Below are 17,482 nucleotides of genomic sequence, written 5' to 3'. Positions count from 1 at the left end.
AGCCAAGCGTGGACAACATATCATTTATACTGCACTACCACACTGAACAGAGTGTGTGTGTGTGTGTGTGTGTGTGTGTGTGTGTGTGTGTGTGTGTGTGTGTGTGTGTGTGTGTGTGTGTGTGTGTGTGTGTGTGTGTGTGTGTGTGTGTGTGGATAACACCTGCAGAACTATATGATTCTGAAACATAGGCCACCTCTTCACCTGAGCTAATATCCAATATGAGGATATATGTTTTGCATATTTTTATATGCATTTTTTATTGTTTTTTAATTTGTCTTCTCTGTACTATGTTTTAAGTCTTTTTTCATTTTGTTTTTATTTACACAAATGTTGTCTTGCTATTGTTTGGCCCCACTGTTTAGCTCTCAAAGCACTTTGTAACTCTGTTTTTGATGTAATGTAATGCATGCATTGATGAAAATGTAATGTAATGTAATGTTTTTAAAAGGCTATATAAATGAAGTTTTTCTTCTTATTATTATCTTTTTTTTACATTTAGATTTCTGAGATTATTCCAATGGTTAAAACCAGATTATCCCAAACCAGCTAATTGCTCAGCACATAGACAGACTGTAGTATTTGATATATTATGGCTTAGAGATGTGATGAAGTGGTATAAGTTTACTCCCAGCTGACCTCTTCCAGTGTTGATTTTTGCTTGTAACCAAATACAAATGGCTGTTGTTGGTAAATGTTGGGATTTTAATACAAGGGGTGATCCACAGGAGGAACAATTACTGCAGGTGGACTCAAGAAAAAAATACTTTAAAGGGTCAGTTCACCCAATTAAAAAAAAAAATAATTCTGAGTCGCTGCTAGTGGTATCTACCCATGCAGATAGTCAACAGGCCCTTGACATGTTAATAATTTAGCTGTTTTTAATATGTGCATGTTTGGTCACATATATCTGGAGTTTTGTTAGGCTAGTTGTCTCATGTTGCTTCATTGATTGTCAGACCACTTTTGACAAATGCTGTTAACTCTCACTCAACTTTGAGATTGTAGCTGCACTCATTGTGATTGTTCTAGTTTCATGTCATTTTACTATTAAATGTTTACATTACCCCCATTCTGCCCCATGTAGATTTTAATTAGAGTCTGCTAAACTGGTGCCCAGCTTGGCTGTGTTTCTTCACTGGGGGCGGTCAAAGTGAAGTAACACTAGCAGTGTGGATGATGACAGCAGATGTTTTCAAGTCTGTACCAGCAGAGGGCATTTTATAAAGAATATCATAAGATTGGTTATTGATTATTTTGATGCATGTCCATTTTAGTATTTAGTACAACATGCATGTAAAATGTTATGGTTTTTACAACAATTCAGAAAATGTATTCCACTATCAGCTGGTAAATGCAGGCTGCTGTAAGGTCGCTGTCCATAGTGCTGAAACAATGTACTGTTCACCTTTTATTGGATGCTTTGTAGTTTAATCGGAATAAGTAATGGTTGTATTAAACTGTAGGGGGACAATAGAAATATATTCATGGGTGTAGTGTCCAAAAATGTAACCTGACACACGTCCACATGATTGATATTGATTGATATTATACTGATATTATACTTTTTCTACAATGTTGACAATGTTGACTGATGAAATAAAGCTCAGTGAGCTTTATTTCATAGTTGTAGTTTGCAGTCGTCCCCCCTCCCTCATACCGCCCACTACACATACACACACACACACACACACACACACACACACACACACACACACACACACACACACACACACACACACACACACACACAACACAAGCGCGCGCGCTAGAGGTGGGAGTGGATGCTCGTGTAGCTGCTGGAAGCCAGGATGGGATAATCATGCGTGTCTGGCTCCGGGCGTTGATGCAGCTGCCGTTGCTGGATCCGGACTGGACTCAGGGCGCAGGGTGGGTCTAGTTCCCGACTGGAGCTATCTGGACCTAATGTCGATGTTATCAAGCATTCCGAGAAAGATGAGGGCGATGGCCGTGAGAGGAGTTGGTTCAGCTCTTTGAAACATCCAGGCGAGAGAAATCGACCGTTTTCGCCGATGGAGGACAGAATTAGCCGGTATTAAAGCGCAGCGCCGGTTTGGAATAACTTGGAAAACCCTTAGAGGATATCTAGGGAGCCCATCGCTTGTTTTCTGTATGTTATTTTTTTAACTGGGATAGAGATAGAAACGCACCTGGAAGAACGGCTCACTTTTGCATCGGTAATTAGGAGAGGACTGCCTCCTTGGAGCGACCGGCAGCCGCATCCGACCGACCGGGGGGATAGCCTACTTGGATGGAGAGGGCGCAGTGAGGGCTGAGAGAGCGGCTTGCCGTGTGTAGGAGGAGACGGAGGGAGACCTGGCAGTTTAAAGGGACGGGGAGCCAGGAGAGGCGCGGCGGCTCCATGAGCGGCTCCTGCCGAGCGCCCAGAGCCCAGCCGGAGCGTCTCCACTGCCGCGGGTAGAACCCCGGGCTAAAGGACGGCGGCCAGTTTGGAAGTTTTGATGCATATGATCACAACCACCATGATTTTTATGATTCTTGGTGCTTCAGTTGTAATGGTAAGACATCTTCACCTCCCTTAGCCACAATAAGGTTTTGTAATTCACCCACCGAGGCTAATATTTAATCAGATCATTTCAGTCAAACGTGCCATAGGCTACACATGTATCACATTTCGCGAGAAACCACCTAACAGCAGGCCTATCAATGACATGTGGAAGTAGGTTAGCCTACCTATAATTACCTGCCGTCATAAATAAATAATCTAAGTCCGTTTTGAGGCAAGAGACCCCCCTCTTAGAATCGGGAGGATCTGCCAAGGCTGTTTTCTCTCATTTTCTTTATGATCCCTATTGTTGTTATTTATCGTGATAATGATGAAGAGGATAATTCGCTGTCTGTAGGAATAGCCTAGCCTATTGCTTGACATGTCCCAGCTGACTTGCATGGTTCTTTGCAGGCGATAGCCTGTTTAATGGACATGAACGCACTACTGGATCGCTTTCACAACTACATCTTACCGCATCTACGAGGGGAGGACCGCGTCTGTCACTGCAACTGTGGAAGGTAGGCTAAATGCCATCATCCTCGTACAATATTTGGGATATACATGGTGGTGTCTGCTTTTTTTTTTTACCCGTCAATTCTTAATTGTTAAAGAGGCCTCGAAGATTTCTGGCGGTGAAGCCCCGCAAAGCTGAGCTGATATCAGCGTTTACATAGCGACGGATTTTTTTTTTTTTATAGACGTTTTATTATTTACCCTTAACAGATAGCCCGATGACACGTTTGGTCGCGGTGTTTTTTTTAATTTATGTATCGGCTGCGAAGATTTCGGCTTTGCTGCATATACGAAGGTGTGTGTCGGAACCATAAATAGGTAATGAACTATGAGAAATATAAGGCCGTTCAAAAACAATCGGAGCATCAAGTGCGCTGTGCGATTCACACAGGCCTACACGGTGTCGGCGAGAATATAAACCTGCTGGGCCAATAATGAACATATGAGTGCTGAAGTGAAGTGGTTATGGCTTAGGAAGTGCTATGGGGCTGAGGATACTGGCTGTGTGCTTTCTCAGTCAGAGCAGGTTTAAAGTGGGGGAAAACAGCAGCAAGACACTCATTAATAATTGAATCCGGATTTAATCAGCAGTATTATGCATTTTCCATCAACAGTAAGCATGGCTGTGGGGATGAGCAGAGCGCACAAGTGGGCCTGTATTTTTGTTTTTTTGTTCTGGTTTTAAGTCTACAGTGCCCTATGGCAACAATGTTGTAGCAAGATTGAAAGTAAGAGTCCTTTTATCCATTAGATCCACACCTATATTGTCCTTAGATATTCAATCCTGATTGACCCATATCCTGCAGGCAACCTATAGCTACATCCATGAGGGCAGAATATTGTTTTAGGAAGGGAAATGTCACCATTCATGTTGCTGCAAGCTGAACAGATGCACATTAAAACAAAACAGCAGTGTATATTGTGCATACTGCAGTGAGGGGGTTGATGTAGCAGTTCATTTGCAGCATTAAAAGGACAGTTCATGTGTTTTTTTAAGCCTGTAAATTCACAAAGGGTTCATCATCAGGAGTTTGTTAGATTATGCTTGTCAGAGAGGGATAATCTAAGTCAAAGTCTGGAAGGGCCTCTCGCACACACTGACAGATGTGATGTGATGTGATATGGACTGATCAAGACAAAAGAATACGTTTGGAGACATGATTTCTGATAAGATGATGCATCCCTGTCTTATTTTGTATATTTTGGCAATCATGTCATAAAGGGGCCAGGTTATAAATACAAGCAGGGTTTTGTAGAAAATAAAGTATTATCCCCAGCATTAAGCAATGTTTCCTATATCAATAATACCAAAAAATATATATGTTTTCTCTCCCAAGTATATTTAGCAATGCACAGGCACTGATAAAATAGTAAACCACTGGACAGTATGCACAGTCAAACCTATTCCCCTCCTGTTAGTTTTCAGGTTACCCACACATCACATTAAACACATCTGAATGAGAGTAACTCATCTGTTTTCACATGAACGGCAGAAAGAGCGGGATGAATAGAGCAGACCTGTGCTTGTGTTTCACATGCCTGCCCTCCTAGCTGTTAGACGTGGAGGTGTCGTGACGCCCACAACACTCACCTTATCAGGCCTGAGGATACAGCCAGTGTCATTTTAGTTTGCAGCCTCTGTGCTCTGATTTGGATGTAGTTGTATCTTCTCTGACGGGGGCCAAAGCCTGGCCTACGACAGCTGCCTCTGTGGCAGGGAAGAGATTTGGGAGTGGGCTGTGTGTATTGCTGGGTGCACCCTGCTGATTGGTGTCATGCTGTTGTGAGAGCCTGCAGGATAGTTGTCCTCAGATGATCTAAATGCTGTCATTGTGGCATTTTCATCCTAAATCTCACAGCAAATCTGAATAGTTTTAATTTTTATACTAAAGAAGGCACATACACAATGATTTGCAGGGTGCAGGTGAACAGGACTTAAAAGTCAGTGTAAAGGTATACAGGCAGCATAAAATAATCCTTTACTTTATTTACAGACACCTGGGAAAAAAACCTTCTTCAGGGAACAGAAACAAACCTGGAGGAAGATGTTGGCTTATCTCTTTAGATGTAGCTTAGCTTTTTTGATGTTTTGGCGTTAATGGACCTCGGTGGCTGCATGGCATCGAGGTCCAACAGGGGGTTCGATCCCCCATGTTGCCATAATACCTCTTCAGTAAGATACTTAAGATCTTTTTTTTTCTCAATATATATTCAGGACTAAGTGCTGTTGTGCTAAGTGGTGTTTCTGCATTGCACTTGAAACATCTGTCAATTAAACTGCATGGGTGGATTTTCAGTTAATGAAGTTGCATTCCTGTAGGTGTAGATTTTTCTTTGTCCATAGCAGCTTACGATACTCACTTCTTCCTCAATTTACACCAGAAAAGGTGGAAAGATCAGTAAATCATAGTGTTAAGCCCAGCAGCTTTTGTTAATGAGGTGTTATGTCAGTGAGAGATAACCAAAGAAGACATTTATTTAAATATGTACAACACCTGTGTTAAAAACTGGGGCATTTACCAGGCAGGGAGCATCTAACAAAAACTCTATCGGGTAGCATTACAGGAAATGTAGAATCCAGTGTTTTTGGAGGCTACTCAAGATTAAGTCAGGGCGTCTCAGTCTCTGCTGCTTCAATTCTCACTAATCTTTTTTTAAATCTACCTCTTGCATGTTCTTCAAATTTGCAGAAGTGTAATAGAAAATTGCTAGAATACTCTTTTATGTCTGAATGGCATTAAAAACCTGCATCAGTCCAAACCTGTTACATCCTAATGTAACGTCCCAAAGTGTGCGCACAGAAGTGTGTATCTGTACTCCCTTCCAGCAGTTACATCTCTCAGCTCCCACTGTATTCCCTTACAGTGTTTGTCAGACAACTGCCTGTGTTGTTAAATTGGAAAAAGCCTTCATCCCCTCTCAGGAGGGCGGGTAATACCAGTACAGTAAGACTTTCATAGCAAGCGGATGTATCCGTTTTACAATGGAGCGGAGTCAATGCTGGACAATGTGGCAAAGTGAATGTGAGGGACTAGATGGTTGTTTATCAGCAGCTGCTGCAACAGTTGATGTGCAGAGATATATATGTTGTGTTATCATGCATGTTTTCCCTTAGCAGTAATGCAACAGAGCGGTGTATTCATTGATCCACGACAAAAGCAGTTGTCTTTAAATCAGCATTTTATCAGCATAACCATTTCCATATGTTCACCTCTTTGGATTTGTGGAAAAAACAATTAAAATTGGTTTAAGTCCCTTCATGTCTCTCCTATTTGGAACAAATTTAAAGAGACTATCTAGTAAGAACCTGTTTGGATCTAGCATAGTTTTATATTTAAATAAAGTTTAGCTGAAAAGAATCGGATTGTTCGCAAACGTAACATCACTAGTTATCCACTATGGCCTTCACAGTAACCAGATCTCAACCCAACTGAACACCTATGGGGAGATTTTGGAGCAATGCATTAGGTTACACAGCGCTCTCCACCATCATCATCAAAACACAAATAAGGGAATATGAATAAGAGAAGCCCAACAGTTAACTTTATGTTGGTTTTTCTTTTTAAATTGTCACACATCTGTATGTCTTTAAGATGGCTAAGAAATTATTATTTGTATCTATGTTGGTTCATATCAAACAGTTCCTTGCCCTGTCTGTCCTCCCCCCAGGCATCATGTCCACTATGTAATCCCATATGATGGGGACCATTCCTTGGTGGACTCATCAGAGAACTACTTTGTGAGTGACAGTGTGACCAAGCAGGAGATGGACTTGATGCTGGGGCTGCTGCTGGGCTTCTGCATCAGCTGGCTGCTGCTGTGGCTGGACGGAGTCCTACACTGTGCCGTCAGGGCCTGGAAGGCAAGCCGTTACTACGGTAAGTAAACATTGTGTGCTGGTCTGCTAAAATACACATAATCACAACTCAAAAAACAGCTCAGCAATCCCTAAAGTGGAATAAAAATGTTTCTCTATTCATTTCGTTTGTGTGTGCTGAGGTGTGACTGCACTGCTCGATACAGGAAATGACATTTCACAGCATGTTCACAGGTACGGAAACTCGAATATTTTGACAGGTGAAATAGGTGTCTTTGATTCAAAGCAGAATTTGTGGTACAGTAGTAAAATGCTTGTATGCAGAAATATATGTATCTGTATCTATCCACCATATATGTGCATGTGCAAGTGTTTGCCAGTACATCAGTTGGAGCTCTGGTAAATGACCTTCCCCCCATTGCTTGGTCCATTTTTGGCTCTCCACACTGGTTTTTTTTTCACTTAACTGTGACCTCTTGGAAAATCACAGCTAAACCTTCCAACTGTGCAATTTAGACAAATACTATTAGTTGAGGTAAAAACTACATTTAAATTGTTGTCTTCCTTTTTGGACAGGTGAAATACCTCAAACTTTATTTCACTAACAATGCTTTTGATTTGTGTTCAGGAAACAGCAGCAGTCATGGGCTAATACACAATAAGAGCACTATCATTAGGTGTAATTATGTTTTGAATATATGAAACTTATTATTTATGAGATAATTATTTAATAAGACAACATAAAATCATACCTTAATGACAACAGTAATAATATAGACTCTCAAAAGATATAGTAGTTATCATTTTTACAAATTCAGGATAGAGAATATGATGTTAAAATCAGCACTTTTATAGAGACTGCTTAGTGAAAATACAAATGTAGGCCAACAAAAGTATTGATTTATGCCTTTCTGGTTGTTTCTCTCACCAACAACTGATTCACATTACATTCCCTGAAGATATTTACCTTAATATATCTTCTATCTATTCTTAAATTGATGTTGATGGCATACAGTAGTGTAATCACTGCACCATATTCAGCAAAGGTTTGGATTAAGTTCAACCTTTAATGATCTCATTGGGGAGACTGCATGAGCAAAATAGCAAAACAATGTAGTCAAGTGAAAAAGAGTATTTAAAGGAGTTGAAATACTGAAGATGATAGAACCCCCAATTAACATTTCATTGAGTTAAAACTCAATGCGAATACCAAAAAACAGCTTTGCAAGTACAAGTTAGCTAACGAGTAAAATGGCAATTCCCTCAATTTATATTTGTGATTATGGCATTTCAAGATAACATCTGTTTTTTTGTTGGTTGCGGACTAGTAATGTTTGAAATTTGGAAGTGTAGCTAGCACATATTAGTAGGCTATGTGAAGCATGTGGCTCAGTGGTTAGCCTCACAGCAAGAAGGTCCAGGGTAGATCCCTGGTCTGGGCATGGGCTTTCTGTGTTCTGTGTTAGCGCGGGTTCCCTCTGGTTTCCTCCCACCACCAAAACATATTTCCCAAAAACATGTATCCCCCAGGCGCTGTAAATGTAAATGGGGAGGGTTGCATCAAAAAGGGCATCTGGTGTAAAATCTATACCAATCAGCGGATTGTAAAAATCTGATTTCTATACTTACTAGATACAACTAGAAACAGATGATCAGCTACCCTTAGCAGCCAAAAGAATAAGCAGCTAAGCATGAGTGTTTAAAAGGCTAATTTACAGTGTAAAAGTAATGATAACACTATAGATGATGGAAATGTATTAAAAGACTGAAATTATTATATAATATAATAACTAAAAGATAGGAGAAAGTGGATTTAAAAAAAGGACACTAACTTTGGGCATGGACTTCCACAGCTGACAGTAAACATAGGTCTCCCATGGTGGTGAGGAGATACTTGGGAATCACTAGAAGGGCCCTTAAAGAGGATCTCAAGCAGCAATCAGGCTCACTGTGGGGTTTAACAAATCACACAAATAAGCTGACTTAAAACCTTAAAATCAATTCTACAATTGACAGGTAGTCTTTAAAGGAAGACAAGGATTTAAGTAATGTGGTCATTTATCTTGAAGAGCGTGATTAAGCATGGGAGCAGCGTTCTGAATTAACTGTAGTATGTTGATATTTCTCCTGCGAAGACCACAAGTGCGTCACAACAATCAAGCCTGGAGGAGACACAAACATGAATGACCTTCTCCAAGGATACAAATGAAAGTCAAAAAACATCTTAGTGATGTGCCCTAGTTAAATAAAACACAATTACACCATTTGAGTTTCTAAAGACAGACCTGAGATTATGGGCTTCTGGCTTCATGTTTGTTGACAGGGTGACCAGATTACACATACCATAATTAATAGCACTAGTACAGGGACCAGCAGGGGACATTTTTAGGATCTCTGACTTTGAGTCTTTTAACTTTTTCAAAAATTTGGACATTCAGTGCTTATTATGAGAGAGACATGACATAATGCAGGATACATCTATATAAGGCTTTCCTAGATCTTAAAACAGCGTGTCAGCTATGATATACACCAAGGAGAGCATATTAAAAGAGAATAATCAGGGACCCAAGATAGACCCTTGGGGGACACCACAAAGAGAATGGAGCTTATCAACCTCAATACTTGCTGGCTCTAGCTCCATACACAAAGACCTAAGAGTGGTACATGTGTATCTTTCGGGGGAAAAAAAGCACATTTCCCAAAATATCAAATTTTCCTTTAATAATCCTAAAGCAGTCCTCTACCTATCAAAATCAATTTTGATCATTTTACACAAAACCTGCATTGAAGATTGGGAGCAGGTTGTTGAGCCACGATGACATGTTCATCCATTCATGCTGACAGAAACCATTCATGCTGACAGAAAACATGATCCTTGCTTTTGGTCAGAAAGATGTACATATGTGTTATATACTATGTAGGCTGGGAAAACCTACTTAATTGGAGTGCAAGCTGCATATGAGGCAACAGGTATAATACATTGCATTCATCTTTTTACAGTTTTTTAGTGTTGGCAGAGACAGTACAGCATATCTTCCACTTGAATTAAGTCAAGACAAGCCAAGTGAAATATGGTTTTTTTCTGTACTGTTTACAATACTGTTGGTACACATGGTATTTTATTTTCTTGGCATACATAACTGACGATTCAAGGCAGCATGTGCCATTTGCATGCCTTATTGAACCCCTACCAGACCAGCACAAACAAGCAATGTGCCGATCAAGTTTTGCAGCGCACCCAGCGATAAAGTGTATTTGTCCCACTCAATAAAAGCTAACAGCAATTAAACAGTCTGTGAAATCCTGTAAAGAGGCCTAATCTGCCTAAAATAAGCAGTGCGGGTTAATTATGGGTGTGCAAGGCTTTCAACTCAACTTATGAACTTATGACTCGAGAGTAGCTGTATGTTCCAGAAATGTCTCCATGTCAAGCTCAGTCATTAAGACCATAATGGCTGCACAGTGGTTCGGTGGTTAGCACTGTCACATCGCAGCAGGAGGGTCCTTGTTTGAACGCTGGTCCTGTAACTCTCTGTATGATGTTACAGTACATGTATGCTCTCTGCATGTTTGCACGGTTTTCCTGCTTTAGTCCAAAGACATGCAGTTGCAGCGTGAGAATAAGAAGATAGCAATAATATACAGCTACTAAACATATTGTGTAAAATATGGATTATATTTACAGGTTTGCAGAATAGATACATAAAGGTGTCTTGGTGTGTAGATGTGTATAAGTGCACAGTCTCTCAATTCACATTACACTGAAGATAAAAATATAAGATTTATAAAGATAAAATTAACGGGCAGTACTTGCTGAACATGTGTTGTCTATTGAGAAAATGTGGCCAAACTGTTCTTTGTAACAAGCATTGCTTTTTGTGTGATAACCAATACAATACATATATGAATACACATACAGCAGTTACCAAGACTGGTGGAAACCAGGCTCGAGAGATTGAGAAATGACTTTGCTCCCACCATCTGCTGTGCTGTAGTGAAAGCTACATTCCCACATACAGTGGGTTTAAATCCAACTGAGTGTGATTGTTACTATCTATTTTCCCATCTCCTGTCAGTGCTCCTTCTCTGAAATATCTGTTTCATTTCTCTTTCTATCTCCTCCTGACAGAAGAAGGATGCATGTAACTTTTGTAAAAAAAAAAAAAGAAGAAGAAAAAAAGGGAATGTGGCAGATTTAATGAGACAGAACATGTGGTGTACACAACCACAGAAATAAAAAGGTTTTCAGTGATGCTAAAGCTAAGCAGCTATTAGACACATGTGAAATCATGACATGGCAGCATGAAATCCCTCATAGTCTGGCGCTCTGCTGAAAAGACAACGCAGAGGATTCATTTCTGTGCACTGGTGCACTGGCAAGATGTTCACCGATGAGCTGAGTATTAACAACCTGGATTACAGTGTTTTAGTTTTTTCACGGTCATGGCGGTTTCAGATGCTTTTCCACCCAGCCAGGATCAAACTCTAGGAGGAAACACTAACAAAGTTTGTTTCTTTTGGCACAAATAAGCTAAGTTTAAAGATACTGAATATTGCAACAAGGCTTTTAAAAACGAGATTTTAATGTTGAATATTCTGCCTGCTGCGCTCAGTGTCAGGGCAGGCCTGAATTGTGGAGGTGGCCTGGATCCTCAGTTTTAAGGATACTAAAGTAGGTGATATGTGACCTGGATACTTGGAGCGCCATGGAAAAGCTCCTCAGACAGGATGGGAAAGTATTAAGCAATGTTAACACTAAAAGTTATTATTTTAGTTATTACTCCTTTTTAGGATAGGGTTTTTCCAGTGTTTTTATGAGCTGCTACAATAAACGTGGGACTTGAATTGTACAAGCTTTGATAATTGCAGGCTGCTGCTTTGTTCAGAGGTGTGGAAGGTTTTGCAGCAGCGAGTCAGACAATGCTGTTTTCTCCAGTGCATTAGTACAACAGTGTAAAATACATCATAAAAAAAAACACCCAGAGAGGAGGGAGCATCCATATTCATTAGCAGCAGTTAGAGTGGGGGATATAGGCTTCTTCTTTTGTACTGGGAGGGAATGCCCCTTTTTTCTGTGTGTGTGTGTGTGTGTGTGTGTGTGTGTGTGTGTGTGTGTGTGTGTGTGTGGTGTTGACTGTGACGTTGATGCTAGGTCAGACTCGTTTAGCCTACCCAAGATGAGGAGTGAAGGTGAGGCTGACAGAGCGGGGAAGGGTGTGTGTGTGTGTGTGTGTCTGTTAGGGATGCAGGATGGAGATGCTGTCACATCCCCACCCCCACCACACACACACACACACACACACACACACACACACACACACACACACACACTCATGCACACACTCTCTCCTCCAGAGCTATAAATAGAATGAGAGAGAGCAGCTGGAATGGCAAGTGAGAAACACACACACATACATGCACACACACACACACACACACACACACACACACACACACACACACACACACACACACACACACACTACATTGAGATGCACATTGATTCCTATTGCTTTTCCCCCCTCCTAATTCCATCTCTTGCTCCTCCCTCTCCTCCTCCCTCTTCACTTATTGAATTTACTCCTGGCCATTTCCTTTACAATGTTTCCTGCTGGAATTACTTTTTTTTGTTCTTATCATTGATGCGCTGTGACAATCTGATACCAAAGTATCTGAGTCTCTCTTGCAAAGAAACCAGTGAAAGCAGACACAAAAATTTAGAAAATGATGACTTGGCATTCAGCATTAACCCCCCTCTCCCTTCCCTCTCCTCTAAAAAAAAAGCATAACAATTGTGCCCTCGCCTCCCATTTTCTGCCTTGCATTACCATTTCTCCTGTCTCCATCCTATCCTTTTATTCAAATGAGAGAAACCTGTCTTTGTTGCCCCTTTTCCTTTGGATACCCTTCAGAGCAGTCCTTGTGGACAGCATACCCATTCACAGCTATAAATAACTCACTCTTTCTCCCTCCTTCCTCACCTCCCCTCCACCCAACACCTCATCCCCTCTTCCCCAACCCCACCACCAGCACCACCCCTCCTCTCGCTCATCCTCTTTTTTTGCTACTGGGTTTGGGGCTCTCCCCTCCTCTCTCTCTCTCTCTCTCTCTCTCTCTCTCTCTCCCTCTCTCTCTCTCTGCTGTCCCTGTGGACCTCGCTGGCTCCAGTTTATAACCCGACAAGTATGAACGTCTGCTCCGCCATTCCCCTCTAAACGTTATACACCTCACATTCATGAAATCCCCCTTTGTCTCCATACGGTCACTTTCATGGGGGGCCTGTGTATTCTGTACGTACAGCATGGTGGCTGCTAACTGGTCAAAGACAGATTAGATACACTTGACACTTCAGCCTTTAATCTCACCTGTAAAATCCTTGAGACTGTAGAGAAATAATGCCAGGATGCAGTCACATGTCCAATGGCCCAAACACAAATGTTAAAATAAACAAATAATCAAGGGCAACACCCCGGTGCACTTGAAGAGATTGATGCTATTTACCGTTCTCATCCAATATTTCAATGTTCCAATCGATAATCTCGTCTGTGTCACTCTGCCCGTAAAAAGCTCAACCTTACTTCCCAGAATTAAAAGTGTTTCCAGCTATGATGAAGCCGGTGGCTAAAAGACATATTAAAAATGAGCTTTTTCATTCTGAGGTCTGTGTGGAACTCACATTTAAAGCTTAGCGCATCAGATTCTGGGTCATTTTGTGTATTAATGTTGTATGGAAGATATTTTTGGGCTTAGTTTAAAATTTGACTATTAAAGTAAGTATAAGTATTCAACATTTCGCTCAGAATTGTATTCTTGTCAAGTTATAGGCTGAAACTGAGCATGGCAATGAAAAACAAAGGCATTTTTTGTATGTCAGAGATGGACAAAATGACAAGCCAGTATCCATTTTTTTCAGGAGAAAATTAGTGTGAAAGAAGCGCTTGGACTTGTTCAGATCAACATTGAAAAGGACAGTTCGCAGCACAGAGACCAGTCCTCTGTGTTGCTGGTTGTTGATGTGTCTCGTCTGCGTCTAACTGGATTTAGAGGCTGAAAACCAGGCTAAGAAGGATTTTACACTATTGTGCGTCTTGATCTAATGAGTGTCATCTAGTTGAGTCGTCTTCCAAGAGCCTGCATTCAGTTGTTTTTGCTCATGTCTGCACAACTACAAAAGTATACACTTTATCATGTATACTTTTGAGTAGGAGTGAAGTAGGAGAGCAGAGAAGGGAGTAATCAATATTGTGACATGTTGTGATTATGACAAAATATCGAGACTCGCAGAACTCTCTGTTGCATTACTGTGTTACTTCCTTTCCTGCAGACATTTGAACTCTGAGGTGTTCTACTTTCTGGCAGTTCAGTCTCTTGCCAGTTTATATTTTGTCTGTCTGTCACTAAAATATTGGCATGTGTTCATGTTTTTGTGTGTTTCAAATGCCATGACCTATTTATGTAATTATAATTTCCCCAGTTCAATTCTGGGTGGGACCTTTATGTCACCCCCCTTACACTTCATGTTTCCCATCTGTCTCGGTCACCTGTCAAAGAGCCAAAAAATAAGCTTAAAGTGCTTAGACTCACTTTGGTACACTTTGTTCAGGGCCATATGCAGTATGCTAGATCATTTTACAGTATATGTTCTTATACAGTATCATCTTTTTTGTGTGTGATGTGGTTTAAAGATAACTGTGGCATCAGCTGCCTTAATGGATTAATAAAATAATAAGTTGACATTGTATAATATACATGTATATACAACATACAGCTTTCTTTAACAAATCTCATTCAAAACTTCTTCAACAAAACTTAATTATTTAGTATTTCTAAAATCCTGGCTACAGAGCTGACTCTTTATCTCAATTATCTAAAAAATGTGAATCTGAAAGCACTTTATAATGCAGTAAATAAATATACTACAGGTTTCATTCCTGCTTTATTTGTAATTTAAGAAGTATATTTTTTTCTTTAGCCTCATGGATGTTGTATTTCTTGCCATATAATCGCATACAACTTTGATGGTACCAATTGTGTTACCCTGTGATGCCAATCTTATTTTAAAGAATCAAAATCCAAAAAAAAAACTTAAGGTAACGACTTCCAATAGATGACCAATTCAAGAGGCATATCTACCATTGGGATATTGCATCTATCCGAGGTGGATACAGACCAGCGCATGTCTAGTATTTAAATAAATGCCAAAATCGGTCACACACACATTTACACCTGCATCCTCTGACTGTCCTGTTGCCTCTCATCTCCTTCCTCCAGATACCCCGTCCTGGTCATGGCTGCCCCAGTTCTGCAACCTTCGAGACCTCCGTCGCCGAGCCCAGCTCAGACAGCTGGAAGACTCCAGCGGCAACATGGTCCACATCAAGCAGAAGCTCTACCACAACGGCCACCCTAGTCCCCGCCACCTCTGACTCTAAAACACAAAATAAAAATAACAAAAAAAAACTAGGACTCTCCCCCCTCCCCTCCCATCCTGTAAAACCCGTTTTCCTCTACAAAACCCCTCACCCCCCTTCCCAAACTGCCCCTTGGCCAACTGTTGCCTCAGAGACCCTGGAAAACTGCCCTCCCACTGATCATAACATGGCCCCCTTAAACCCCCATGACAGGACTTTCTTATGACTAAACCCGGCCCCTTTCAACACTAAAAAAAACAAAAAACAAAATTGAGCGAGATGACGATTATTTGTTGCCACTGAAATCTTGTCTTATGTCCATGTCCACCATTGTGGGAGGAGGAAGGAAAAAAATAACATTTTTAAGGGTGTTTTTTCTGTATAGAGACATTTTCTGTGTTCATTGTTAAACTTGGCATGCTCTTTTAGAACAGGGTAAGATGTGGGAAGCGTAAGGAACGGGATGAGAAGGGTGTCAGGATTTTTTTTCTCTATTGGGTGGAAGTGGGACTTTAATGGCGTGGGGAGGGGCGAATGAGACTGGTGGGTGGGTGGGTTTTTGTGATGGTTAGATTGCTGCTTCTGTAAATAGTTATAAATACAGGCAAGTGGGATTTAACAGCCTTTAAAAGGGGATGTGTGGGGGGAATTTTTGTCGTTTATCAATAGAAAACCCAATGATGGACTGTGTGGTTAAAGATTATAGGAATGGAACAGGAAGATGAGTGTTTGAAACTGGATGTGAAACCATGTGATTTCTGCTAAAAACACAGATTAATTAGCTTTGTTACTTAGTGAATTACCTGAATGTATTAATTTTTCCTGTAAATATGTGAGGGGGAGGGGAGCGTGTACGGTTGTGGTCCGGGTTCTCTTTGCTATATTCTCATTCTTTAGTAGACACGGGAGAAATAAATGCCAGCCAAGATGAGTTCAATACCCACACCCCTCCATCTTCCCCACACTGTGCTCAACAGCACAGTTCAATTTTCTTTATCCAATTGCCTCTCACTTATCAGGAGCAACCAGCCTATCAGCAGAGGGAACCCTCACCCAGCCCCCCCCCTCGTCCTGTGTCCAGACATTGCTGTTGTGAGGATGAAATGTCTGTTTTATTAAAAGTGCCATTGAAGCACAACAGTGACCTCTGATGTTTGATTGTGTCACTCCAATCATATGAGCGAAGATGAGAACACATTTTCATAGCGAGAGGTTATTTCAGAGCAGCAACAACAGACAGATTATACAGAGAGGCCCTGCTGACTACTTCAGTTTGGCTTATTATTCTAATAGAAATTTCATGAGCACTGACTAACAATACTTCTGAAATGACTAACAATGCCAACGACATGCTGATGTAACTGAGAAAAGCCCTCCATTTATCCGCTGGCACAATATGACACGTTCCAATGAAAGTGAGGGCATTTAAAAGAACATGTTCACCTTGGTTGGGTATTCTATAGCATGTATAACTCTTCAATCTGCGTGGTCAGTACCAAATATGTGTTCATGATGTCCATTATTCTTTCAAAAAAAAAAAAAATAAGCCACAGCTGAAATTAATAATTATTCTCATTATTGATTCATCTCTTAAGTATCTTTTATAGTCATTGTCTCATCTATGAAATGTACATTACAATTTTCTAGAGCCAGAGTTGACATCTTTAACTTGTTTGTACTGTGACCAGCGGTCTCAGAGCCACAGATGTTACATTTTCAGTGATATAAAACAAAGAAATATCAAATAATCCTCTCACCTGAGAAGCTGGAAGCAGTGAACGTTATAAAAATGACCAACTATTAATTCATTACCAAAATCGTTGTTAATTATCTCTCAATGCTGTCGAGTAATTGATTAGTCGACTAATAATTTAGATCTAATATATATTATATTTTATATATATATATATATTTTTTTTAATTCTTCATGTTCAAGAAAGGTCACACACCCGCCTGGATCTAAAACACCATGTTTGTAAAACATCGGTATGGCAGCAGCTGTAAACAAAACAAATCTCAAACACCCGATGTTAACTGTGGTTATTGGGGAAGGTGGGTTACTGTGGACCTAGTGTCACATTGTCAGTGCTAAAGAGTACCTATGAACTACATTTAAATAAGGGTCTGGCAGAAGCCACAGTCATTCTATGAAAGGTGAAAGAATATATCTGTCAAGGGCAGGTCTCAACTGCACCAGCGCTTTTGCTACGA

General features: G+C 40.6%; 1 protein-coding gene across 1 annotated transcript; it reads left to right on the top strand.

Moving 5' to 3' along the window:
* Nucleotides 1-1,759: 1,759 nt before the first annotated feature.
* tmem240a (transmembrane protein 240a) lies at nucleotides 1,760-16,415 on the top strand. Its single transcript, XM_039801883.1, has 4 exons — nucleotides 1,760-2,540; nucleotides 2,942-3,048; nucleotides 6,713-6,921; nucleotides 15,132-16,415. The coding sequence occupies exons 1-4, from the start codon at nucleotides 2,484-2,486 to the stop codon at nucleotides 15,284-15,286; spliced, it is 528 nt and encodes a 175-aa protein (XP_039657817.1). The 5' UTR covers nucleotides 1,760-2,483; the 3' UTR covers nucleotides 15,287-16,415.
* The last annotated feature ends 1,067 nt before the right edge of the window (nucleotides 16,416-17,482 follow it).

The sequence above is a fragment of the Perca fluviatilis genome, chromosome 5 (genome assembly GCF_010015445.1).
Source record: "Perca fluviatilis chromosome 5, GENO_Pfluv_1.0, whole genome shotgun sequence".
Classification (NCBI taxonomy): Eukaryota; Metazoa; Chordata; class Actinopteri; order Perciformes; family Percidae; genus Perca; species Perca fluviatilis.
This window is presented reverse-complemented; position numbering and strand designations above follow the sequence as displayed.

Bases quoted from the DNA above. Each gene is read 5' to 3' on its own strand.
- tmem240a (XM_039801883.1), top strand. From the start codon at position 2,484: ATGCATATGATCACAACCACCATGATTTTTATGATTCTTGGTGCTTCA. The intron at 3,049-6,712 runs GTAGGCTAAATG...TCCTCCCCCCAG, and splicing joins TGTCACTGCAACTGTGGAAG to GCATCATGTCCACTATGTAA. The intron at 6,922-15,131 runs GTAAGTAAACAT...TCCTTCCTCCAG, and splicing joins GAAGGCAAGCCGTTACTACG to ATACCCCGTCCTGGTCATGG.